This window comes from Scyliorhinus torazame, chromosome 6 (assembly GCF_047496885.1).
Source record: "Scyliorhinus torazame isolate Kashiwa2021f chromosome 6, sScyTor2.1, whole genome shotgun sequence".
Classification (NCBI taxonomy): Eukaryota; Metazoa; Chordata; class Chondrichthyes; order Carcharhiniformes; family Scyliorhinidae; genus Scyliorhinus; species Scyliorhinus torazame.
In genome coordinates, this window is record NC_092712.1 from 302,258,662 (window position 1) to 302,286,164 (window position 27,503).

Genomic DNA, 27,503 nt, shown 5'->3' on the forward strand with positions numbered 1-27,503 from the left:
GTCTGGTTTAAATCTGGCCGAATGACTACTCTACAGACAGATTTAGGAAAGATCTAGCATTTTTGGGAAAGGTAAGATTAGTGGGAAAAGAGTCAAGGGTAAATTTTGCATTATAATACTTTGGGCGGCACAGTGGCACATTGATTAGCACTCTTGCTTCACAGCGCCAGGGTCCCAGGTTCGATTCCCGGGTTGGGTCACTGTCTGTGCGGAGTCTGCACGTTCTCCCTGTGTCTGCGTGAGTTTCCTCCGGGCGCTCTTGTTTCCTCCTGCAAGTCCCGAAAGACGTGCTTGTAAGGCGAAATGGATATTCTGAATTTTCCCCCAATGTACCCGAACAGGCGCCGGAGTGTGGCCACTAGGGGATTTTCACAGTAACTTCATTGCAGTGTTAATGTAAGCCTACTTGCGACACTAATAAAGATTATTATTACCTTTCTACCAACACCCCCAAGCTCCTCTACGCACTCCCCTGGGTCTCAGGGTGAGGGTCTCACCACTCCCCCTCACCCTGAGACCCCAACATTTACTTGGTCCTGGACTCCTGGCGGGCCTACTGATCGGCAGGTTGGCCTCTCGGGCTGGGGGCCTCCTTTCTTCTGTGCCGACCGCTGTAGCCCGACGCCATGTTGCGTCGGGGCTGGGGCGGAGAAGGGAGCCACTGCACATGCGCGCGTTGGCGCTGGTGCCACTGCGCGTGCGCGCGTTGGCGCTGGTGCCACTGCGCATGCGCGCGTTGGCGCTGGTGCCACTGCGCATGCGCGCGTTGGCGCTGGTGCCACTGCGCATGTGCGCTTTGGCGCTGGTGCCACTGCGCATGCGCAGACCCCGCAGCGCCCAGTTGACGCCGGGATCAGCAGCTGGAGTGCGAGGGTCACTCCACTGCCGTGCTGGCCCCCTGTAGGGGCCAGAATTGCTGATCCTGAGGCCATGTTGACGCCGTCGGGAAACGCAACGGCGTTTCCGACGGCGTCAACACTTAGCCTCAGGATCACAGAATCCCGCCCCCCCCATACATCTGATCATGGATTAGGCAATAGCGATGAGTGATTTGGGTGCTAACATCAGCTTCGAGAAGTTTGAACACGTTTGAGGTTGAAATGGGAGAAAGGGAAATATACTCCTACATTAAGGAAACAATATACTAATGCTGATGAACTTTCTAAAACATATCAAAAATGTGTTGGCTTAGAAGGATTAAACTCAATAGGGAAGTTGTGGGCTGGAATTCTCCGCATGTTTGCTGGCAGCGGGATTAACTGATCCCGCCAGCAGTACATCCCCTCCTGCGGGTTTCCCGGCAGCGTAGGGTGGCTTCAGTGGGAAATTCCATCGACAGCAGCGGGAGCAGAGAATCCCGCCGTCAGCAAACAGCGCTCCACCTCCAACCACCGAGAAACACGTGACTGGGAGGCCAAAGAATTCCAGCTGTAGTTGGATTGTACAAAATTGTCATGCTGAATTTGCAAGGCTCCTCAGTGGCAAGGGCTGCTCTGCCTGTAGCTCCATCACTGCTGTTACTGCAGGTACCTTTCCTACATCACCTCCTTGCACCAATGAAACAAATAGAGAGCAACATAAAGATCTCCCCTTGGCAATGCAAACTCCATCAAGCATACAGTTGGCTATTACTGTCTAATGCAAGCCATTAATTGTACACCGCTGCCACCAGTATTTAAGCACATTCATGACATGTGTACTGTCACTCAATAAAACTGAACTGATGTATCAACTGATTGCTCAGTCCTATACTTAACTTTTCTCTTTGTAAGTAAATACATCAATGAAGGACACAAATCTATAAGTATGGGTGCAAAATAAATTAAGAAATGTAATATATAGTTCAAGGTAACACTAGTGTTTCCATGAATGGAGTGCTCACAGGTTTTTGATCGCAACTGCACTGCAGCGATACTACTGCAGGAATGATTCACATTCAACAAAAATACATTGTTTGGAGATGAATGCCTTTTGGGAGAGCACAGAGCAAAGTATCATTGAGGTTCTATGTTCTAGTCAGGCAGGACTTTGACTATTCCATTGTGGCCTGCCCATGACAGTAGACTGGCCTGCATAAGCTGAAGGTTGACATGGATCTGCCCGATTGAATGGCATCACTCACCACTGCCAAACGTTCCTTTCCTGATGACGATAATCCTACTCCAATTCCTGCGATCCCCGACAGCAGGATTGTGTTACAGCTATAGTCAGTTTGATTTCCATTACTGTCCCTCAGTGAGCTAGTGAGGATCCCAGAGCGGGTACTATACATAATCTGATAAAGGTAAATACGTATGGTGTAGCAAAAGGTTGGATCGGATTGAATGATAAGCGAAGTGGCTCATTAATGTGAAGGAACAGAGCCCTTGGATTCACATGATCCTTGCATAACAGCTTCTTGCTGCTATTCTGTTGCTCTTAGAAATTGAATCTCAGGGAGTCAATGGAATCTATGTTCTGTAACATTGCAAAGTTGACTACATGTGTTACAGGGAAAAGTTAACAAAATCTTGGAATTCCCTCCCTAACAGCACTGTGGGTGTACCTACACCTCAGGGACTCCAGAGGTTCAAGAAGTCACCTCACCACCACCTTCTCAGGGGCAACTAGGAATGGGCAATAAATGCTGGCCTAGCCAGCAACGCCCACTTCTCGTATATGAATAAGTAACAAAAAAGATTTGCCATTGTAATATATTGAAAACTTTGGATATCAACAGCAGACATGCTTCATCGACCTCTCTGTTGCTGTCTTCTTTATATCGCCAGCATATAATTCTGTATTTCGTTCTTTGAGATTGAGTTCCTTCCTTTCAAGCAACCTCTTTTCGGGTTGATCTCCTAGTTTGGGGGTTTTCGGGGATTGACACTTGTTTCAAATATGCAACAACCTCTGGTCCTGACTTCCTCCATCAGCATATCTATCCAATGTCTGTAATCTGACTTCCCGGATTCTTTTACCCTTTTCACGTATAGGATGTCACGCTCAGCTTGTTACGCTGTTTATCGTGGTTGTCACTGGATTTCCTTAACTGAGTATCTTAGTGGATGATCAGAAATTGAAGCGACCTTACACAGTTTTTGTTGCACAGTCTCAGTTTGGCTCAGTTGTTAGGTTTGAGGCTTCAAGTCCACCAATAAGCCTGAGGGCACAATATGGTCTAGCACGTGGGTGCAGCACTGAGGGAGTGCCGCATCGTCAGAGGAGCATGTTTCAGGCAAAACATTTAGTCACTGTTTATTGTTATGACATTCTGGGCTAGAGACGGTCAATTCCAGCCCCACGTGACCCAGAGTCGCAACACAATTGAAATGAACTTTTAATCCTTCAAAAATACACAAAGTCTTTGCTCTTCAGCTGCCCAATAACTGCAGCCATCGGGTTTGTGAATTTAAACACAATTAATTGTTACTAATAATAATAACTGTAATTAAATAGGCAGCAAATAAAACTGGTTAACTATTATCTAATTCCAAACCTCTCTCTTTAACTCAGCCCACTCTCGACACACACAAGACAGACAAACACAGAGGAGAAAGAGGGATGTGTAGGAAAATTATACGAAAAGTAAAAAGGATAAAAGTTTCTGGACCCGATATTCCCAAAGAATGTCCAAGTTCCCTTGTGGTGGTTTTTTCAGGGAGTTTCCCGTCGGCTCTGCCGGCGAGTGCCCCACCACTATTCAATGACACTTAGTCACTTTTTTGGGTCCTGGGGAGTTTCTCAATGGTTTAGCCAATGCTTGGAATTTTATTTAGCACTAGGAAGCTGAACTCAGAGATTGGGCCTATATTTTGAAAGGGTGTCCCAATCTCCAAGTGTTTTGTGGGTCCCTCACGCCCCCCACCCATGGGCAATGTCACCCCCCACACACATGAGCAGTACCCCATACCCCCCAAGTGAGCACCCCGCTATAGAGTCCCAGGAGGTCCCCCCTCTTTAGGCCCCCATCAAGCCCCCTTACAGCACACCCACCCTTCCAGGGGCCCCTACTTACCTGCCATGCACACCCCCACCCTTCAAACCCACCCTCCACCCTCCTTTCATGGGCATGGCCCCCCTCACCCTCATGACCCTTGGCAGTGCCACCTTGGCACCTGGGCACTCTTGCACTGCCATCCTGGCACCTGGTCAGTGCTCCTGCCAGCTTGGTAGTGCCATCCTTGCACCTTGGTAGTGCCAGGGTGGCAGTGCCAAGGTGACTGTTGGGCAGTGCCAAGGTGCCCACATTCCAGGGGAGGACCAGGATGCCACCCTGCACTTACTCTGCCCACTCAGTGGTCTCCAATGGCCCGGGAGACCCCCCAGGTGCCGTTCCACCTGGCTCACTGGGGAGGCCGGTAGATCCCGCGATGTCGGTGGATGCTGAGTAAGTTCACCAAAGCCGTTTGTAAACTGGCTGCGGTGCGCACTATTTGGTCCCACCTCTTTGGGCAGGATTCTGACTCCAACACCGGTATATCGCGCCCTCTGTTTCAGACGGACATCATCCAATATATCTTTTAGTCTAGACCTTCAGTTGGAGGTTCTTGCTTTTAGTCTGTAATGGTTTTCACTGGGGATTCATCAAAATGGTGAAAATTGGCATCCAGAAAATTTCTGTTTTTTGGGTCCACCTGACTGAAGCCAATCATTGTCCATTACCAGGCAGACTATGGTTTTTGGCCAATCCATTGACCGCCAGCCAACTAATTGAACCGAATTGCTTCAATCTCTCAGGTGCCAGAGAGTCTGAGTTCTTCAACTTCATAGCACAGTGTGCTACTTTGCAACTTTTGAGTTCCTCACCTCCTCTGTTCGACTTAAAGGTATATGTCCATTAAATATCCATGGATCAAAATGATAACGACAAAGTAAAACAAATGGGAAATAAGGCAATCAACAGGGAGGTCTTGCATTACGCAGATAATCTTAAAATGATGCGATGGCAGAGAGTTGCCATGGTAACCAGGTCAACTTTCATCCATCTACCAAACATCAACAAAAACATTATTTGCTCATTTATTAATTTGCTGTTGTGTGATCTTGCCGTGTAAAGTCTGCCATATTTTCCCTACATAACTATAGCAATTGCCCATAAAAGTGACTCATTTGTTGTAAAGATGTCCTGAGGACATGATAAGAAGTTATGTCTAAAGCTTTCTTTCTGTTCTTATTAAAGGCTGTACATTGGAAAAAGCCATTTACAGAAAGATTAATGGTGACTTTAAAGAGCTATGGAGCAGTTTTCCCATTCCTAGGCTAATGTGTCTAGAATTCCCTAACTCATGTCTCATTGCACTTTAAAAAAAAACTATTTGTTGAAAATACTCAATTCCCATCCTTATGTACAAAGTGCATTATTATATTTACTTTCTTTCATTTCTTTCAGTATTCAGGGCATTTCCTTTTGATTTTCAGCCCAATGCAAGCATTACAAGCTTCTCCACCAGACTTCAGAGCCAGCCTGATGCCATCTGGAATTTGCTCATGTTCTTCACTCAGGAAGACTGATGTGAAGAGCTCCTTTGGCACGTCAGACATTTCCTGACAATCGCTATTTCTGTTCAGTGATCCTTTAAGGAGCTGTCTGACTCTTAACTTTGCCCACGTTATAAATAATGAAACAATTATTCCCACAGTTCAAACCACCTTTCTGTTTCCCCTCTTATCCCCACTTAACACTCATTTTAGTAATCACAACCGACTGCATCTGCCGTCTCCAGTTGCGGTCTGCTCCTGTTCCTTCTGTTGTTTTTAAAGGCTGCTCTCTCACTGTGAACACGGTTCCCGCAAAGGCTTATTTTCTTCATCATTCCTTCAATTGCTCTTCATTAAGCCATGTCTGTTTTTTCCCTTCTCGTTATTTTCTACAGGCCGAATAAGAAAGTGGAAGAACCCCGACAGTGTAAATGGGCTGGTGCGGAAAGGGAGGTGAGGCTCTTCACCTTGTTTTCCAGCTCACTGCCTACTCCAAGTGTTAAAACTTGGAGTTTTTACCTGGGAGATGGTGATGGGGACAGGGTCGGGGATGCTACTGGCAGTCTTCAGTCATGACCCTGCGCACAAGTGGGCTCAGTGTAATGATCGCTCTCCACAGGTCAGGGCAGATGTGGAGCTCCTGCCCTCCCAGACTTGGCCGAACTTTCCGGCTGCTTTTTAGCTGCACACCGCTACTTTCCACAATCTGGGGAAGAGGGTGAGGAGCGACCTGAACCATCCGTCCTCCATGCACCTGCCAGGTCACCCCTTCTGGTTGCTCACCAATTACTGCGATCGAAATATAAAGAAACTCACACTCAAAGGACAACTGCCAGATGGTCATAATCTTAGAATAAGAGGTGGCAAATTTAAAACAGATTTGAGGAAAAAAACTACTTCTCCCAAAGGGTTGTGAATCTGTGGAATTCACTCCTCCAGACTGCGGTGGATGCTGGGACAGTGAGTAAATTTAAGAAGGAGTTAGACAGATTTTTAATTGGAAGTGGGTTGAAGGATTATGGAGAATGGGCAGGGCGGTGGAGTTGAGGCCAGGATGGGAACAGCAATGATCACATTGAGGGTGTTCGGCTCGGGATGCTAAATTGCCGACTCCCGCTCCTAGGTCATGTGTTCTAGGGAGGAGATGCTCTGGCTGATTTCACAATCCAGCTCTTGGCCTGTAACATTGTAGGTAGCAGATGAGGAACATATCAGCCATGATAGAATGGTGGAGCAGACCTGATGGGGCGAATGGCCTAATTCCGCTCCTATATCTTATGAATTTATGAACTTATGACACTTGGCTCCTGGAATGTAATGCGAGGCCAGAGTGTTGAACAGCCCCTGTAGCCAGGACGTTGGCAGGGACAATACTGATGGAGCCATTCTGAGTGAAACAAGGTTTGCAAGAGGAGTCTCATCGTGAGGATGTATGGGCAGACTACATATTCTACTGGATTGGCACGTGCAATGACCAACCTCACCAACAGCGATGCCATTCAAGCTCCATTGGTCAATCTACGAGAGATGAAGAATGGATGCAGGGACATCACATCTGCTGAGCTTCTGGAAGCTGCCGGAAAGCTTGACCTGAAGGTTCTCCATGCCGATACCGATATGTCTGTGGCCCCAAAACCAACCTCTCAGCAGCTGGCAACCTGCTCCTAACCAACAGGCATGAGGTTCCTTCTTTTTTTTTTTCAATTAAGTTTAGAGTACCCAATTCATTTCTTCCAATTAAGGGTCCAATCCACCTACCCTGCACATCTTTGTGGGGGCGAAACTCGGGGAGAATGTGCAAAATCCACACACACACACACACAGTGACTCAGAATCAAACCTGGGACCCCGGCGCTGTGAGGCAGCAATGCCAACCAATGCGCCACCGTGCTGCCAGGCATGAGGCTCTCTCTCATTGGGCAGAACCCTTTCAAAATCTCCTGAGACGAGAATCCACAGAGTGCGACGCCACCTTTGAATCAACTCCTCAGCATTGGGTCCCGGTCCAGCTTATCCTTCATCCATCTCAAAGTGAAGTCACACCAAGATCATATAGGAACTGTCTGTTTAAGCCTCCAATTGCATTCCATTTGAAGTATACGGAGGAGTGGGTATGGATAGCAAACACACTGGTCTCTTCTGCTTAATCTGGAACCAGGATATGGTGCCCCAAGATATCAAACACTCAAAATGGAGGGAAATAAGTCCATCTGTGACAATCATTGTGATGGTTCACTTCACTCCACAGCAGGAAAGATTCTTGTTGGGATTATTCTCAAGACGAATGTCACTCATCTTACAGACCTGGTATACTCTGAATCACAGTGTGCTGGATGAGGAATGGCCGATATGATCTCTGTTGGGACGCAAATTAAAGAGAGGTTCTGTGGACAGAATAAGGACCTCTACATGCTCTTTGTTGCCCTGACCAAGGCCTTCACCACAGTAAACTGTGAAGGCCTGAAGGTCTGTGGAAGATGTGCAAGCATGCCAAGAAAAGATGATTGGGATCATCCACGTATTTCCTGATGGAGTGACATGCAGTACAATGCAGATTGGTGCCTTAACAGATATCTTTCCTGTCACCAATAGCATTAAGCAAGGCTGCATCATGACTCCAGTCTTGTATGACATTTACCTTTTGGCCATGCTCTTTTATGCAATCAAAAATCTCAACAGAACAGTTACTGAATTAACTTTTGTTTTCTCTCATAACACACAGTCCAGAGGACATCCAGATGCTTTTAGACACTATTGCGCAAGCCTCGGAACACTTTGGCCTGACACTAAGTAAGGAGCGGCACGGTGGCACAGTGGTTAGCACTGATGCCTCACAGCACCAGGGACCGAGGTTCAATTCTGGCCTTGAGTGACTGTGTGGAGTTTGTACGTTCTCCCCACGTCTGCGTGGGTTTCCTCTGGGTGCTCTGGTTTCCTCCCACAGTCCAAAGATGTGCAGGTTACGTGAATTGCCCATGCGAAATTGCCCCTGAGTGTCCAATGGTTAGGTAGGGTTACAGGGATAGGGTGGGGGAGTGGGTCTATGTAGGGTGCTCTTTCAGGGGGTCAGTGCAGGCTCAATGGGTCAAATGGCCTTCTTCTGCACTATAGGGATTCTAAGTCTGAAAATGACAGAGATCCTGTACCAACCTGGCCTTGGCCACTAAGCCACAAACAACAGTACACCCATCAACTCAATTCAGAGGTTCTGCTACCTTGGGAGTATCCTCTCCAACAACGTCATATTCAATGACGGACTCACCCATCGTCTGACATAAACACACGCAGCCTTCGGCAACCTCACGCACAGACTTTGGAGAGAGCATGCAGTTAGTCTCAAAAGCCAGGATTCGGGTCTACCAGATAGTGGTTCTCACCTCAAGGGCTGGATTTACGCGCCCCTACCAGGTGTGTTTTTGGTGGGGGAGGGTATGTAAGATAGAGTGGACACCCAGCCCACAACCTTTCCCGCACCCCACCCCCAAGCTCAACCCCATAACAGGGTGGAAGGGCCCTGGAATCGACAACCCACCCACCATATTTAAATAAATAATTGAGTTCAATTCAGCTTGTTAACAGGCCAATTGACCCTGATAATACACAGCTCAGGCCACAAAACTCCTGGGCAGGAGTGGGCAGGTCATTGTTAATGAAATATTTTTAAAAGGGCAGGAAGGAAGGGGAGGTACTATCATCGTGGAGGTTTCCTTTGTACATCCCATCACCTCTCCCTCAGCTTGCCAAACCCACTCCACCCACTACCCTGGACTTACCTCATTCTGGGAACCATTGGGCCTTCCACCTGGCCTTGCTTACAGTCCCAGCAGCACTCACGAATAAGCTCTTGGTGCTGTTGGGACTGCTGGAGTTGCTGGTCAATCCACCCGGCCAGCATCTCCTGAAGGCGGGACCTCCTCCCACCCTCCACCAAGTTATCCTGCCCGCGGTGTATTATGGTCATGGGGCTGGCTGGCATGGAGCACGTTCCCTTCCGGCCAACATTCCTTCCAGGGGAGGTTTGAGCCATTCACCATCGTCCCCACCCCCGCACTCAGCCCCCACTGTAAAATACAACCCCACCTCTATGGGCCAAAAGTCCCAAAGTTCATGCAAGGTTCTGCATACCTGGTATTGACAGCATGGCCCATCAGAGCTCAGCTTTGAAGATTTGGGGCATCTGATCGACATGAAGGGTTCCCGCATGTAAAAGGCATTATTCTACAGCCAGCTGAGCAGGGGAACCTGAACGATAGCACATCCCGAACTTAGGTGTAAAGACTGCGGTATTATCAGGTATTGCTGTACCTAAGAGGCTGATGACCATTGGTTAAACCTAGGAGTTTACCATTGGCTGTTGATACGTAGCTCCGCCCTGACAGGCGGAGTATAAGAACCGGTGCTGTCCCAGCAGCCTTCACTTTCTGTACCGAAGCTGCTGGGGAACAAGTTCTAGTCGATTAAAGCCTTCAATTATGAAGTCACTTAGTCTTGAGTGTAAATGATCGCGCATCAAAGACATTCTGAAGGCCAACCATAGAACCTGTAGGTTGCAGCCCACTCCATGAGAAAACCCCCCCAGACATGTCCGATTGGAAAAGTCTCTATCCTCAAGGGATCTTAGCATTTTAAGTAAATGGGACTGCCAAGCACATCGCAAAGCCATTCCCTTTCTATGTAATGTTGTACAACTGGATCCACAAACCAAGATTTAGGCTGGGACTTTTCTCTGCTGCTCCCCCAGGGTGTGTTTTCCAGGGGCGAAGCTGGTTTGCCATTGGGAGCCAGTGCGATCTTCCAGTCCCTCTGAAGTCAGCGGAGTTTTGTGGGGCTCTCCTGCCCCGCTGGCAGGTTAACCGCAGCTGGGGGTCACCTTCGGCAGGACCGGAAGATCCCTCCGACGGGAAAATCCCGCCCGTAATTTGATATCACATGTGAGGTGACACCAAGCTGGACGGTGAACAGCTGGTCTCTTTGCTGAACAATAATCTGTCAAAGCGAGAAGGGAATCCTTCGATTTCCATTTCTGGAACCCCAAATCAGCTCTTCCCGAGAGGGGAAAAATGGGGTGCAGGAGTGGACTGCAACTCCCCCTCCACAGAAACCACGTCGACATCGAGCCAACACACTCCACAGCGACCCATCCCCCAGCCCTTTGGGATTTACGCCGCTCGTTTGGATGGAGTCCCGCCTTCTGCAGCTGCCAGCCAATCTGATTGGCCGGTAACTCCATCAGTTCAGGCAGCACCAGGAAGGTGTCAATGGCAGCTGCCAGGACTGCAACTGAAGAGAGGGGCCCGGGGCCCAGGTAAATCCAGAATCCAGACTGGGTCTTGGGCTGGTGGGGTCTGGGAGTGTTAGCGAGTGTCCAGGCAGAACGGCAGCACAGTGGTTAGCACAGTTGCTCCGCAGCGCCAGGGAACCAGGTTCGATTCCCGCTTGGGTCACTGTCTGTGCGGCGTCTGCACGTTCTCCCCGTGTGTGCGTGGGTTTCCTCTGGGTGCTCCGGTTTCCTCCCACAGTCCAAAGATGTTCAGGTTAGGTGGATTGGCCATGCTAAATTGCCCTTAGGTTAGATGGGGTTGCTGGGTTACGGGGATAAGGTAGAGGTGTGGGCTTGAGTAGGGTGCTCTTTCCAAGAGTCGGTGCAGACTCGATGGGCCGAATGGCCTCCTTCTGCACTGTAAATTGTATGATTCTATGAGAGAGAGCAGTGGGATGGATTTGGTAATGGATGGATTTGAGGCAGGGAACGAGTAGGAAGTGGGGGGTGGGGGTGGAGGTTGGGTCTAACGAGGGGAGCCCCACATTCGGCAAAAGGGAAGCCCCCAAAGAGTGAACCCCTTTTCTACCTGCCCTTCCATGTAAAATACTGAATTCCTGCTCCCACCGGAATAATCACCAGAACACCTTCACCCTGTTTACTCTGCCAGCAAAACAACTTATCAGATAGCAAAGCCTCTTCAAAGAGTGTATTTTCCTCTATGTGCTAAGGTATAGTTATATACTCTACTGGTTTATAATAGCAGTTGCATAAAAGAGATTTTATTTAACTTTGCACTGAGGAGAATGCACCCCAGGTTTAATCTGGTGCGACTGTCCATCATTACATTTTCTAAACGTTTAACTAATAATATTTTTTTTAAATCTCAGGTGACAAAATACCAAGAGCGACTGTTAATCAGAATAGCTCACAGACCCTGAGCATAGAAGAAAACTGACAGAGTGCATCAACGTTTCTGCTTACTTGCAAGGCAATTTACCAAAAGATGTCCCTTTGATTCACCTACAATTATACATCACATTTGACTCAAATGATTAAGCTGGAGCCTCCATTGCATTACCGTGCGCAATGGACGATTTCTAACTCCTGCCCGTGTATTTCAACGTTTCCTTTCAATCAATACTTGGCACCATGCCTGCTAGCTTGGTTTAATCAGACTTGCATTCGTCACCTACCCCAAAACCCAAAAAGTAGGGAACGCTAATTATTCTTGCTGCCAATCACGCAAATCCTAATTTTGAGACCGTTTCTGAGAGATTCAACAGTACGGTTTCTGTTCGACCTGTACAGCAGGTTAGATCATAAAGCAGCACACTGCTATAAAATTCGCACCTTACCGCGGACAGAACTACAGCTAGAAACAAAGCCAATTCTTCAAACATGCAGTAAAAAGATCAAGCACTACCTGTGGCTCTTGGCATGAATGTTTCTGTCTGTGTTGTTTGTAGCTAATCAATGTCCGGAACTTGTGCCAAAGGTAACCTAAAAGGGAAAGGCTGACTCCCAGCCAGAATGATTTCACTTTGCAAAATACATCCATCGCTCAAATCAGGCTGCTTCTCGCCTCGTGCATTTGAGTAAGGAGTGCACTGTTAAGTATTCATTTTTGTTCCTAACAGATAAAGAACCATGTAGCTTTAATGAAGCACATGTATAAGGCACAGTCTCTGTGACAAGTCACACGACTCTATGCAAGCCGACATTGCCAAGAGCTGTACCTAAAAGGAATAAAAATGCATTGGGCCTGTGACAAGTCTAAAACAGGTGCTGAGCAAGATGTCTGTGGTAATCCTTGATGTGTCGTGTTGACATGTTAGCATATGGGTATACTGTATCATCGTGCACAAGGAACATTGAGGGCTGGAGTTTACCAGCTCTCTGCAGATGGGCCGGGGTGGCAGCTAGGCTCATGAAATGGCAGCGGAAGGCTTCGGGAGGGAAGCCAGACCTCTCCTCGCTGCCAAGAGATATTTCTAGATGCAGGAGCCGGAGGCAGGTGGCCAATTAATTCAATTAAGTGGCCAATTAATGGACACTTTCCGCTCCTGTCATTTTCTGCTATTTGGCTGGGTCCCCCTTGTGTTGGGGAGGCCACCAGGTGAGGGGTCCTTCATTTTTAGCTGCTCCACGGGCAACGGAAGGGAGCCCACCCTGGCAACAATGCCCCCTTCCCCCGCAGATCCGCTGCTGCCGCTGAAGTGTTCAACGCCCCCCATCACCCAGAGCCTACCTGGTCATAGTGTGTAGCACCCTCAATAATGACACGAGAGTGTGGAATGGTAAATGAACACTTCAAGAAGCAGAGAACTAGCCAGCTACAGAGACATGTGCTTACTGTGTGCCGCCTACAGGGCGCCACCTTATATACTGCTCCCTGGTGGGCGGAGCCGGAGGCGGAGTCCCCCAGGGTTCCAAACCCGGTCTTAAAGGGGCATCACCTACATGGTGTTAAGGGTACAGTAACCATTCATCACATAGTGTTTTTAAAATATTTCTCCCAGCACCGTGCAGAGCTCCTCAACATGGAAGCACTCTCTCCATCTCCTTGCAGCCTCAGCAGTGGCCAGCTCTATCAGCAGCTACAGAGGTCTTGGCTCTCTGAATGGGCAACAGGTCTGAGAGGCAGGAGCCATCCTTCATTGGTATGGCTGCCGTTGGTAACATTGCCCCACAGTCCTGCCATCTATCCACTTGAGGGAGATGGGGTTCGGCAGGAACTACTTTTGGTTCAAGCAACGGGACCTCCTGACTCATTAAGTGAGCCGTTTAGAGTCCGGAACAGGATCCAGAAAAAGGGCGAAGAGTAGCTCAGAGTGTAAACCAGTCTCTTTCTTTCCCAGCAAACAACAAGAAATTATGTTATTTTGGGACAAAGAAAGGTGTCACTTATTGGCTGAATTTCCTCAAACATTGCACTTATATTCAATATACCTAATCCACTCCCCTCCTTCCTACTTTCCATCCATCTAAAATTGGATCACAGTTGAGCGGGGACATGATCTGACCCCCATATATGGCTGTATGCATTGTGGCAATGGTAGAGGAGGGCTTTGTAGACCCCAAATGAGTAGATTTAGGAAAATTTGGTTTATTAACACATACTAGTGTTTACAATATTGTCATGTGAGAGTACCTTTAAGAAATGGGTGTTTATAAATGGGTGTGTATATAAATATCTGTAGTGAAAGTACCTTTAAGAAATGGATGTTTATTACTGCAGTGATGTCAGACAGTGGGTGGAGCTGGGCTTTCTGTCAGCTTTTTACTTTCGTTTTAGGCTGTTTGCTGCAGGGTGTGTTTTAGTTTCGTTTTGAGAGCTAGATAGCTGCAGTCACAGCCAGAAGGTGTATTAGAGTTTCTCTCTCTAATCTAAAGACTGTAAATCGATCCTGGGGTGATTTAAAACTAATAACAGTAGTGACTTTAACCTGATGTGCTTCTGGTAAAAGGTATTTTAAATCTTATGGATGTTAAAAGGAAAGCTTAAAGGATTACTTAGTGTTATATTCTTTGGGGGTTGTATTTGAATTAATGGTTGCTATGATATTCACTGTATGTTTTTAAAAGGTTAACTTGAGTTCATAGAATAAACATTGTTTTGCTTTCCCATTTCTGCTGTACCTGAAGAGTGGGCCGTGTGCTCCCCATACCACAATCTATTAAAGGTTGTGGGTTAGGTGAACCTCATGATACACTTTGGGGTTCTCTAAACCCTGGTCCATAACAATATAGACCAGATCCCAACCGAGTCTGAACCATCGGGACCATATCTGGCCAATTTTATACAGACTTTAACTATGGGTGATTTAGGGTTCCCTGCCCCTATAGTGGGGGAGTTTGTATGCAACGTGAATGACTGCTCCAACCCTGTAGGTCTCGTGCGGGTGATAACAGAGGGAAATATGTTACACAGTGTATTTCCTATCACTTATTCTTGAGCAATGCTGACACCTATCTATCTATCAACATAATGTAGTCAGCAAAATAACAACCAGACAATTCAGCAGAAACTTCTTTACCCAGAGAATGTTGAGAATGTAAAATTCACAACCACATTGGGTGGTTGAAGTGAATAGGATAGATGCAGTTAGGGGGAGGCTGGATGGACATGTGAGGGAGAAGGAGATAGAGGATTATACTAATGGTGTTAGCTGAGGAAGAATGGGAGGAGGCTCAAGTTGAAGCATAAACGCCAGCACGGACTGGTTCGACTAAATGGTGCTGCATGATCTTCGTAAACTATGTCACACTATGCAACTCTACGTAATCACTAACAACCTGCTGGATCCCTCAGTGGCCATAAGACCATAAGAAACGGGAACCAAAGTAGGCCATTCAACCCTGTCCCGCCATTTAATAAGATCACGCTGATCTAATGCTCACCAAGTCCACCTTCCTGCCTTCTCTCCGTATCCCTTAATTCCCCAGGCGGGACAGTGGGAAGGCATATCAATTTTAAATGGAAATTGGTCATTTTCAACGGGGGAAAGGAGGGGAGTTTTAAAATATACAGGACACAATAAATTGACTCAGGACTATGGCTTCAAATTGTAACATGCTGCTGACAGCTATTTACCCTCTCCTTCACCTGGGGGTGAATATCCCCGAGCACCCACCAAAAATGCTTAAGTGGCCCCCAATCCCGGGAAACGGGAAGAGATCCGGGGTGCAAGTTGTGAGCAGGCAACATACCTGTCGCAGCATACTTTCAAGGGGCATGGTGGGTCAGAGGACATTTAGGGTCACCATGCTTAGGTTACACAGGGTAACAGATTTGAGCTAGCAACACTAACTGTTGATGTCAATCTGATGAGGGGTTGAATTGCCATTCTTGGTCAATTTATCTACCGACAGTGGATAAATCGATCAGGCGAATGAAAGGACCTCAAGGGGGCATTCTCACCTCTATTCAGGTTCACGCTGATCATGATACAGCGGGAAACATTATGAAAAATAATTTAAATTCAAACACGAAGCTTTGGGGGAATTGCTTTTATGATTTTAATATTATGGCCCTCCTAAAGGACATTTGGTTCAATATAGACAGTTTGGAATCGTGACAGTATCAACAAAAGGAACAAAGATAAAGTGGCAATATTACTACCCAAATCCAAGAATGTATTGAAAATACCCTGAACTATTGTATTATTCATCATCAGTCTCCTTTACCTTGTTGACCAGTTTTTAGAGTTTCCTCAATATCAGAGCAGTGAAGCTTGCAGCATAAGTTCAGTTCATGGCCCTTGCATGTTAATAGACAATGATGCCAATCTGGTGTCAAATCCACAACATATTTTTACAATAAGTAATATTTTTTTTAAAGCATGCTGACAAAGTTATCAAGGATAAGGTGGTAGCGTTAAGCGGGTCTCCCCAGAGCGGCTGACTGGATCGGAGCAATATTGCAGGGTTTGAACAGTCCAAACGCCATCCCTGCTCATTACCCTCACCAATGGTGAAATGATTGCATGAGGGCAGCACGGTAGCATTGTGGATAGCACAAATGCTTCACAGCTCCTGGGTCCCAGGTTCGATTCCGGCTTGGGTCACTGTCTGTGCGGAGTCTGCACATCCTCCCCGTGTGTGCGTGGGTTTCCTCCGGGTGCTCCGGTTTCCTCCCACAGTCCAAAGATGTGCTGGTTAGGTGGATTGGCCATGCTAAATTGCCCATAGTGTCCAAAATTGCCCTTAGTGTTGGGCGGGGTTACTGGGTTATGGGGATAGGGTGGAGGTGTGGACCTTGGCTGGGGTGCTCTTTCCAAGAGCCGGTGCAGACTCAATGGGCCGAATGGCCTCCTTCTGCACTGTAAATTCTATGATTCTATGATATGATTGCTGCCACCAATCAGCACCATAATGGCCAAGAGGCATTGCCTGCAGTTTCTGGCTAATCCGGTCACAGCCCATTTCTCAATGGCTGTTAGCCGTTTCTTTTGGCCTCGGCAAGGAACGACCCGCCAAGGCCAAACTTTACATAATTTCCTGCACTGACGAGTTCAGCTTTAAAACCCATCTTTACAACCAGTTACAATGGAGGCGATGGAGTTTCTATGCATCTGCTGCCACTATCCTTCTAGGTGGCGGAGATCACGGGTTTGGAACGTGTTGAAGAAGACGGTGAGCTTCTGCCACATCTTGAAGGTAGCACACACTGTAGCCACGGTGTCCTGGTGGTCGGCGGGGTGAATGTTTATGGCGGTGGGTGGGGTGCACTGCAGATCAATTGGACTGCCTTGTCCTCTGTGGTGGTCGACTTACTCTTGAGTGTTGCTGCAGCTGCACCCATTGAGGCAAAGAGTATTCCCTCCCATCTCTGACTTGTGGATGCTGGAGAGATTTTGAGGAGTCCGAAATTGAGCCACTTCCTGCAGAATAATCAACATCTGACCTGTTCTCATAGTCACAGCTGTGTGTCCTATTATTAACCTCCTCATCTGTAAGCCTGGTTTCAGTTAAACTAACTCCTTTTGAATTGAAAAAACAATTGTTTGGATCAGGTTCATCCATCCCACCCAGCTACCGCGACTGTAAAGTATTCAAATCAATAAATGTGTACAAAACAGTTAGTTTCCCCTTTTTTCAGAGCTTGGTAGACATACCGAAGCGATATTCTGCGAATATTTTGTTACATATTTTGGCGTTCTTGTATCTATGGACTGTAAAATAAAGAAGGAGTGACAGTAAATGGGGTTAGCCTTGCTCTTGGTTCTGAATCTCCAGCAGAGATTGAACCATGCTGGAGTACCCTAAACCACACTATTGCAATAGCATCTCATCAACACACCATTCCCACTGCTGGGTCAAAAACAATCTACCTGTAACTGGAATCATCAAGTTAAATGACACCTTGGATATAGATTCCTGACTCATTAGGCAGGGTCCCAGGTTCGATTCCTGTTGGGTCACTGTCATTGCGGAGCCGGCACGTTCTCCCCGTGTCTGCGTGGGTTTCCTCCGGATTCCTCCCACAAGTCCCAAAAGACGTGCTCCTTTTTATTTTTTTAAATTTAGAGTACCAAATTCCAATTAAGGTCCAATTTCGTATGGCCAATCCACCGACCCTCCACATCTTTGGGTTGTGGGGACGAAACCCCACGCAAACACGGGGAGAATGTGCAAACTCCACACGGACAGTGACCCAGAGCTGGGATCAAACCTGGGACCTCGGCGCCGTGATGCAGCAGTGCTGATCTCTGCGCCACCGTGCTGCCCTAAGACGTGCCTGTTAGGTGAATTGGACATTGTGAATTCACCCTCGGTGTGCCCGAAGTGGTGCCGGAGGGTGGCGACTAGGGGGTTTTCACAGTAATTTCATTGAGTGTTAATCTAAGCCTACTTGTGACAATAATAAAAGATTGTTAATATTATTAAAACTGCCAGCTCTAGTTACTGCACATGCCTTTACCAACATTAAAAATCTGCCTCTTTAAATCACATCAGTGACAGTGACCACTATATAAACCTGAAATACCCAGTTGCAATTCCTCCAGAACTCAGTAACAATTTGATGGGTAAGATAGTACAGTTTTTGCAGTCCAAATTTGGACAACATTTACATATAACTCCTGTACCTCACCAAGTGACTTTGATATGCTATGCCTTGTAACAGTTTTGTTGCACTGCATTTCAGCAGAATAAATCAGCCCATTTGAGTCACTGAACTCAGCGAGGAATATTTGGGAAACAACACATTTTTTTTAAGGTTAGGACAACTTGCCAACATCCACTGGATTTGGTTGGAGCAGGAAGCATTGAGAGAGCCAGCTGCACAAAGAGGGTTCTCACAGTGTTGGACTGCGGCCCTAAATGGAACCTCAGGAGTCCAGTTGAACTTCTGAAACTCAGCTACGTGTTGAAGAAACAAGCACACGCCCAGGCACACTTAGGATGGTTATAATCACATATGACACAATAGAGGCAAGAATCCCACTCTCCATCAAGTTCATTAATACTTCACAGAATCACTCTTGTCTCAAAATGTTACGGTCAGAGGTTCAAGTACCATTTCAGTACATAAGCATAACCATCTAGGCTGATGCTTCAGTCTGATACCGAGGGACTGGTATACTAAGGAGATAACTTAAGGTGAGGCCCCATCTGTTCTCTTAGATGGATGTATAAGATAGTATCATCATAGTATCATAGAAAATACAGCACAGGATGACACAAATTAAAGAAGGTCAGATGAATTCTCCCAATGCCCTTACCAATATTTATCCATCAAACAATAGTATCAACGCAGATTCCCTGGTCATTTATTTCGCTGCTGCTTTTGGGGGTTTGCTGTGTACAGATTGTGACATTATGGGAAATGTTCAGAATACAAAGAGTTAATGTCATATCATAAGTAACCACTAGATGGAGCTTGATGCAGAACTATATAAAGCACTGACTCACAGGCTTCTGGGAGAGAGCTGGAGAAGAGCTAGAGAGAGCAGCGATAGAGAAGAAAGTGCAGTTATAGAGTGTAGAAAATAGTGTTAGTTGAGTGTAGATTGTAGATTACTAGACTACTGTTTACATTAGAAGGAAGTGGTCGAGCTTAATTAAGTAGTGTAAGTAAATGTTAGCTTTGTTAATGAACTTAGCTTCTGTGGTCTTTGTGAACACTACAACATCCATTCTGAGAACAAGAATCACAAAGAACGCCACACAGATTGACTGCATTACAACAACGATTATCCTTCATGAAATATTTCATTCACTTTGGGATGTCTGAGGTTATGAATGTGGATTCATAACAAGCAACTTATTTCATTTATGATACGAAAGATTTTTTTGTGAAGCCCTGTTGGATTTAGTCTGCTGTGGCTGGTCCTGACCACAGCTCTAAACAGGATTTGAACATTCTGCTATCTGGTTAATTTTCGACGGCATTTCATTTGTGTCAATTAATCCATACGTATAACAGAGTATAAAATAATTGCAAACCATGCATACAAGATGAGCATTTTTTAAAAATTGCCCGCTAGCAAAGTGCGTCACAGGTGTCTCACATTGTGTTTGGTACAGTTGAATCTGAGAGGCAGCGTACAAAGGTCTTTAATTAAGCTTGCAATGCCCCGGACTCTCGTTGCAAATGGAAGCTGAGGTTTATATTCAGGAATAAAGCTTACCTCATCGTCTTCAGTGTTACCATCTGGCTCGCTGGTTTTTTGTTCCCAGAAATTCCTCATAGTTTCCACTCTTTCCAAGTAATGAAAAAAAGCCATTTTCCCGAACCTTCCACTGCTGGACCTCTTGTTGATTTCCTTCAGCCTAGCCATCTTCCATGATTTATTAGACTCCATCAATTTTATATCTTCGTATCTCGCCTGTTCGTGACCACCTTTCATGTTTTTCCATAATTATCTCACTTTACTGACTTGCAGATGTTTCCTCTTGCGCTCTGCGAACGAACAAAAGAACATTTTTCTCTTGTTTCTGGCTGAAGTTATCCAACACATTTTGAGGCAAGTAAAGGATTGGTCTCAGAAGTGAAAACTGAAGAAAAAAAAATCAAGTTTCGCCACTTCTATTGAAGTCATTTTTATTTTATTATGTTATCTTTATTTTATTTTATGGCAGCCACACCTTGGTACAAATCCAACTTGCGTTTGTGAAATATATTTTTGAAAACATGCTGTGAGGAGTTATATTGAATACCAGTAATTTTACTGGCCAAGTCCTGCTCGTTTGGATGCAGGTGGTTATAAAGTAAGTTAGCATTACGCTATATTTCAGCAAGGTTAGAAACACTGGTCATTAAAAATACCGGTGAACTTTGGCAATTTTCCTCAAGAAGGTGTACAGTAGACAAACACAATTACAAATCACCGCACACTAACTTTTCCAAGCACCAATTGACCAAGCTCAAGTTGCACACTTCACTATCATTAGCTGTCGTCAGCATTGATGGAGCAACCATTGACCGGAATTTTATGCTATGTCTAGAATGAGCTGGCAGGCAATGGGTGTAAAATTGGGTGGGATAGCAAGGGCTGTTCTGGCACAGACAGCCTCCTCAACAGGCGGAGCCACTTCCTCTGGGAATCCCCTGCTCTGACTCCCGACCAATGACTGTCATTTTGCCAGCACCTACTTGACAGGCCCAGGCGAAGCCACTCCACCTGATTTGAACTTCAGCCTGCAGACACACTCCTGCTCGGGGAGTGACTGCAGTCCCAGCAGTGGCCACCGCTCCCAATGGCGCTGCTGGGACTGGAGAGCTGTCAGCAACCTGAGAGGCTGGGAACTCTTGGAGGTGGGACATCTTTTCACAAAAGGGTGAAAACCATCACCCCAGGCAATTAACAGCCTGAATCACGCGAAACACGTGGCTTCCTGGGTCAGTGGAGGAAGCCTCAGCCTTGGCTATCCTGCTGGCGGGGCGGGGGGGGGGGGGGGTGTTACACAGCTTCCACTTAAAATTAAGCCTATTATTCATGCTCTCTTTGCAGATAATAGGCAAAGTGCAAACACAGAAGGCAGGATGGAGAAGAATTGTAAAACGCCGAAACTGATGGCATCGATAATTCTTCTGTGAGAAGCAAAGTGGACGTGAGAGTACCTTTCAGAAATGGGTGTTTTTTTATCGAATAACTGTAGTAGGTGTATCTTTAAGAAATGGGTGTTTATAACTGCAGTGATGTCAGAGAGTGGGTGGAGCTGGGCTGTCTGTCTGCTTTACTTTCGTTTTTGAGCAGGCTGCTATAGAGTGAAGTTTTAGTTTCGTTTTCAGAGAGAAGAGCTGCAGTGAAAGCCAGCAGATGTGCATGGATCTCTCTACAAGCTAAAGAGTGTTCATTTGGATAATTTCAAAGGGATAACTGCTCTCATTAGAGAATTTAAACCTGATCTCTGTGTTAAAAGGGTCTTTTGTAGTCTGGATGTTGTTTGGGAATTTATTAAGGGGTACTCAGTGTTGTATTCTTTGGGGGTTGTATTTGAATGGATGGTTGCTAAGATGTTCACTGAATGTTTTAAAAAAGGTTAACTTGAGTTCATAGAATAAACACTGTTTTGCTTTAACAAATACTGTTAGATATCTGCTGCATCACACATGTAGAGTGGGCCGTGTGCTCCCCATACCACAATCTATTAAAAGTGGTGGGTTAGGTGAACTCCATGACACACTTGGGAGTTCTCTAAACCCTGGCCCATAACAAATTGGGGGCTCGAGGGGGATAAAAGTCTATCTATTGGATTGGCTTAGTGAACTTAAGGACAGTGAGGTGTGAGCATTTTGTGAATGCTTTTCAGTTGTGGTATTCCAGTTTAAGTGGGGAGTGTGTTGTGGACAATGGCTCTTTCAGAGGCTCAGAAGTTTTTGGGGGTGGAGACGGTCGCACGCAGTACCTTATGGACAGAGACTAAAAGCAGACTGTTAGATTTGGCAAAAACAGTGCCGTTAACATTACCTGACAAAATGAGAAAAGGTGAGGTAATTATGGTGGTGGCTAAGCATTTAAAGTTGCCTGAGATACAGTTTGACTCATTGGAAATGTCAAAAATTCAGTTAATAATTAAACAAATGGAACATGAGAAAGAATTAAAGCAGCTTGAATACGAAAGAGCGAGGAAGGAAAAAGAGAGAGAGAGGAAAAAGAAAGCAAGAGAGATAGAGAGGACAAAGAAAAGGAGAGAAAAGAAAGGAAAAAAGAAAGAATAGCCCTAGTAGAACAAAAAGAAAGAGAAAGGGATGTACAGATCAGGGAAAAGATAAAGAGAGAAGAGCTGCAGTGAAAGCCAGCAGATGTGCATGGATCTCTCTACAAGCAAAAGAGTGTTCATTTGGATGATTTCAAAGGGATAACTGCTCTCATTAGAGAATTTAAACATCTCTGTGTTAAAATGTTATTTTGTCTTCTGGATGTTGTTTGGGAATGCATTAAGGATTACTTAGTGTTGTATTCTTTGGAGGTTGTATTTGAATTGATGGTTGCTAAGATGTTCACTGTATGTTTTAAAAAAGGTTAACTTGAGTTCATAGAATAAACATTATTTTGCTTTAACAAATACTGTTAGATGTTTGCTGCACCACACCTGTAGAGTGGGCCGTGTGCTCCCCATTACCACAATCTATTAAAAGTGGTGGGTCAGGTGAACTCCATGATACACTTTGGAGTTCTCTAAACCCTGGCCCATAACAAAAGGCTCTTTTTTTCCTTATTGGGGAATTGATCCAGGTTTTAAACTTCTGGGCGTTGCAGATGATGTAGGTGTATAGGTAATTTGATTTAGTCTGTCACTGCAGCACTGGAAGATATGATCAGGAGTAGACTATGTGCCCCTCATTCATGTTCTATCATTATATGGGACCATGCTTGATTTTCCAGCCATCTCCAAATACCCATCTTTACCCCATAAACATTTGGGGCAAATACATTTCATTAACAAAAATCTATCCATTTTTAGATTTAAAATTAACAATTGATTGACCATCAATTACAATTTGCAAAAGAGAGTTTCGAACTTCTCCTGCCCATTTTGTGTGGGAAGCTTGAACAATTAACAAGATAATTAAGGCGAGCAGGCATGGTAGCACAGTGGTTAGCACTGTTGCTTCACAGCACCAGGCACCTGGGTTCAGTTCCGGGCTTGGGTAACTGTCTGTGTGAGTCTGCACGATCTCCCCGTGTCTGCGTGGGTTTCCTCCGGGTGCTCTGGTTTCCTCTCAAAGATGTGAGGTTAGGTGGGTTGGCCATACTAAATTGCCCTTAGTGTCCAAAAAGGTGAGCTGGGGTTACTGGGTTACGGGGATAGGGTGGAGATGTGGGCTTAAGTAGGGTGCTCTTTCCAAGGGCCAGTGCAGACTCAATGGGTCGAATGGCCTCCTTCTGTACTGTAAATTCTATGATTCTCTAAGAACTAATGTTTAATGCTAATAAGCTTCACATGTGACTGGAGACCAGAAGATTGTTCTTTTCTCCATGCAGTAGTAGATTTTTCCTGAAAATCTATAGATATTTGCAAATCTTTGCCTCAGAAAATTAAATAAATGGGTAAAATGGATGATATGTGAGATTGCACATGGACCTTGTTGGGGGAAATTTGGTTAGGCGGACTGTCCTTTTTTGCTACATTCTTGTGAATGACCTGGTTGCAGTGATCTGCATATCTGCTGGTATGTAAAGGGTTAACAATTGTATCATAGTGTTAGACAACCACTAGATGGCAGCTCTAGATCCATGTATATAAACTGAACTCAGAGGATCTTCCTGCTTCTTCGAACCAGGAGTGACTAGACAGCAGACTGGTAGAGAGATATAGCTTAATTGGCACGTGTAGTTAAACATAGTTAATACTTCTTCTGATTTACTTTATCATCAGTTATAGTTGTGGAAGAGTGAACGAACCCATTAGTATTTATATTCGTTAGTCATTAAATGTTACTTGCTTTACATTGAAGATCATTCTGGGAGTAAGCAAAGAATAACAATGTATTACAATCACGTAATACAACAAGAATTTAAATATAACATTTAAATATAACACTGGTTTCATCAAAGCATGCAGTGCATTTGGAAGTTCACATATCCCCAAGAGGCTGAACCATGGAGGATATGTAAGTGTTGCCTTAAACTTTGGAAAGATCTTCAGCGATTTGAATTGCATCAAAGCAGTCACCTTCTCTTGGGTTTCATTCACCAGAAGAAGACAGACTAAGGCAGGCCAGCAGCACGGTTCGATTCCCGTACCAGCCTCCCCGAACAGGCGCCGGAATGTGGCGACTAGGGGCTTTTCACAGTAACTTCATTTGAAGCCTACTTGTGACAATAAGCGATTTTCATTTCATTTCATTTCATTTCTGATTGTGCAGGAGGGTCATTTATGCGAAAACTCCAGAGGTCAGGCAAATTCATTAATTTCATTTCTTACACAGAGAAATAGTTGATCACCATACATATTTTACACCATTGCTGATTATCTTTTCTCATTGTGGTAAACCAAATCAATATGGTGATATGGGCATCATCATTTAATCCACTGGGGCAAAATAAACTGCATGGGCTTCAATTGTCCCCAAAATGCTGTATATTCATGATACCTAGAAGATGATCCTCCTGGTGACCAAGATAACAGAGCGAATATGTAATTGCATTTTTCCTCAACAAATTTCTATTCTTGGGTTGCCTGAACAGGACAACTGCTAAGCAGGGTTGCTTTCTCCAAAGCTATAACCTTAAACTGGGATTTATGACTCATTGCATAGTTTGAAAAAAGATATGAAGCTGGATGCTCCATTTCAGCGGCTAAGTGCCAGCTCAAATGGAGAATTCGCAGGAGGTTTACAATAACAAAATCGGCGCCAACCCTACACTGATCCCTACACGGGATCGGTGAGGGGATCGCAGCAGCGGCGGGTGAAACTCGCGGCTCCCGCGCCAAAAACGGCTGGGTCCCTCACCTGTTATGGGCCAGGGTTTAGAGAACCCCAAAGTGTATCATGGAGTTCACCTGACCCTCAACTTTTAATAGATTGTGGTATGGGGAGCACACGGTCCACTCTACTGGTGTGGTACAGCAGAAATCGAAAAGTATTTTTTTAAAAGCAAAACAATGTTTATTCTATGAACTCAAGTTAACCTTTTTAAAACGTACAGTGAACATCTTAGCAACCATCAATTCAAATACAACCCCCAAAGACTACAACACTAAGTAATCTTTTAAGCTGTCCTTTTAACATCCATACGACTTAAAACACCTTTTACCAGAAGCACATCAGGTTAAAGTCACTACTGTTACCAGGATCGATTTACAGTCTTTAGATTACAGAGAGAGATTCATACACCTTCTGGCTGTGACTACAGCTATCCAGCTCTGAAAATGAAACTAAAACACACCCTGCAGCCTGCCTTAAAATGAAAGTAAAAAGCTGACAGGCAGCCCAGCTCCACCCGCTCTCTGACATCACTGCAGTAGTAAAAACCCATTTCTTAAAGGTACTCTCACTACAGATATTTATATACACACCCATTTATAAACACCCATTTCTTAAAGGTACTCTCACATGACACCTTTCCCCAAGAAAAGAAAAACCCATCAACTTCAAGATGGTTTCATTTTTCACCTTTTCACCACCCTTTAAGAAATTCACATAGTAAATATACTTTTTTGTTTCAAAAAAACAACACACGCAAACAGATATAATAATATAGTCCATTTTTTGTTTCTTCTTCCTCCAACTGGAATCCTTCCCGATTGACAGTCTCCTTGAACAAGAAGGTCTCTGCACGATCCGTCCATTTCTCTACGCCTCAGCATTTCTCTTTAAAGTCAGATACTTTAGTTCAATCTGATCACAGAGTCTCTTGTAATTCTCCAACACAGGAGCATTGGTTATCACAGCTTTCAGGCAATCAAATGCCCGTTGAAAGTCCGCTGTCCACTGAAATTTTCGACGTTTCTTCTGCAAGTCCATCAGTGGAGCTACCACGCTACAAAATGTTTGCACAGATGTTCGATCAAATCCACTCATGCCAAGAAATTGCATTATTTCCCGTCGTGTCGAGGGTATCGGAAACTCCCCAAGGAAAGTGACTTGGGCTATTCCAAATTCACTTATGGCTAGGTTTATCACCAAACCCGCCTCCTGAAGTCGATCGAATAACTCCATCAGATGTTTTAAATGTTCTTTCCATGTCTGGCTGAAAATTACCAGATCATCGATGTATACCGCATAATTGGGAAATCCTGAAACAACTTTGTTTGTTAACCGTTGAAATGTGGCTGGGGAGTTTTTCATGCCAAATGGCATAACTTTGAATTGATATATACCATCTGGAGTCATAAAAGCTGAAATCTCCTTCGCCCTTTCAGATAAAGGTACCTGCCAGTAACCTTTAAGTAAATCTAGTTTGGAAATAAAAGCTGATTGTCCCACTTTCTCAATCCTCCAAACGTGGGATAGGATAAGAGTCCGTTCTTGTAACTGCATTCACCTTTCTATAGTCCACACACAACCTTTGGTTACCATCTGGTTTTGGTTCCATTGCTATGGGTGAGCTCCATTGGCTGCAACCCACTTCAATTATGCCATTTTTAAGCATACTCTCAATCTCTTTGTTAGCCTGTGCCAATTTTAAAGGGTTAAGTCTGTATGAATGTTGTTTGATTGGAACAGCATTTCCCACATCTACATCATGTATAGCCATTTTAGTACTTCCCAATTTATCTCCACAAACTTGCCCATGTGATATCAATAACACTTTCAGGTCAGTTTGTTTTTCCTCTGGAATGTAACTCAACAATTTATCCCAATTTTTAAGAACATCCTCATTCTCCAATTTAATTTGAGGGATGTCAAATTCACAGTCATCTGGATTTGGTTCGTCACTTTGAGTTAAAATCATTAAAACCTCCTTTTTCTCTCCTTCCTTTTCAAAGTACCTTTTAAGCATATTCACATGACACACTCGGTGAGTCTTCCTTCTATCTGGTGTATTTACCACATAACTCACCTCACTCAATTTCCTTTCAATCTGATAAGTTCCACAAAACCTTGCTTTTAAAGGTTCACCTACCACTGGTAACAATACTAAAACTTTATCTCCACTGGCAAAACTACGAACTTTGGATTTCTTGCCCGCTACCCGTTTCAGCACATTTTGTGCAACTTTTAAATGTTGTTCCGCCAATTCACCTGCTCTATTTAATCGTTCCCTAAAATTTGACACGTAATCCAATAATGTATTTTTCCGATTTCTCACTCACCAATTTTTCCTTAATCAATTTAAGTGGTCCTCTTACCTCATGACCAAAAATTAGTTCAAAAGGACTG

At 45.0% G+C, this 27,503-nt stretch overlaps 1 protein-coding gene and 1 long non-coding RNA gene across 4 annotated transcripts in view; one reads left to right on the plus strand and one right to left on the minus strand.

Moving 5' to 3' along the window:
- Positions 1 to 12,621, plus strand: part of LOC140425530 (uncharacterized) — a 139,828-nt gene extending 127,207 nt beyond the window's left edge. Inside the window, exons 2-3 of one of the 2 annotated variants that reach the window (XR_011947881.1) lie at positions 5,856 to 5,913; positions 11,611 to 12,621. This is a non-coding gene — a long non-coding RNA (uncharacterized lncRNA). The remainder of the gene's footprint in view (positions 1 to 5,855; positions 5,914 to 11,610) is intronic. The other variant, XR_011947882.1, reaches the window with a different exon arrangement.
- mylk4b (myosin light chain kinase family, member 4b) overlaps positions 1 to 27,503 on the minus strand; it is a 237,836-nt gene that overhangs the window by 139,518 nt on the left and 70,815 nt on the right. Inside the window, exon 2 of one of the 2 annotated variants that reach the window (XM_072509930.1) lies at positions 19,858 to 20,129. In XM_072509930.1, the coding sequence (XP_072366031.1) occupies positions 19,858 to 20,076 (219 nt within the window). In that variant the 5' untranslated portion in view covers positions 20,077 to 20,129. Of the gene's footprint in view, positions 1 to 12,146; positions 12,305 to 19,857; positions 20,130 to 27,503 lie in introns of those variants that run through there. The other variant, XM_072509931.1, reaches the window with a different exon arrangement.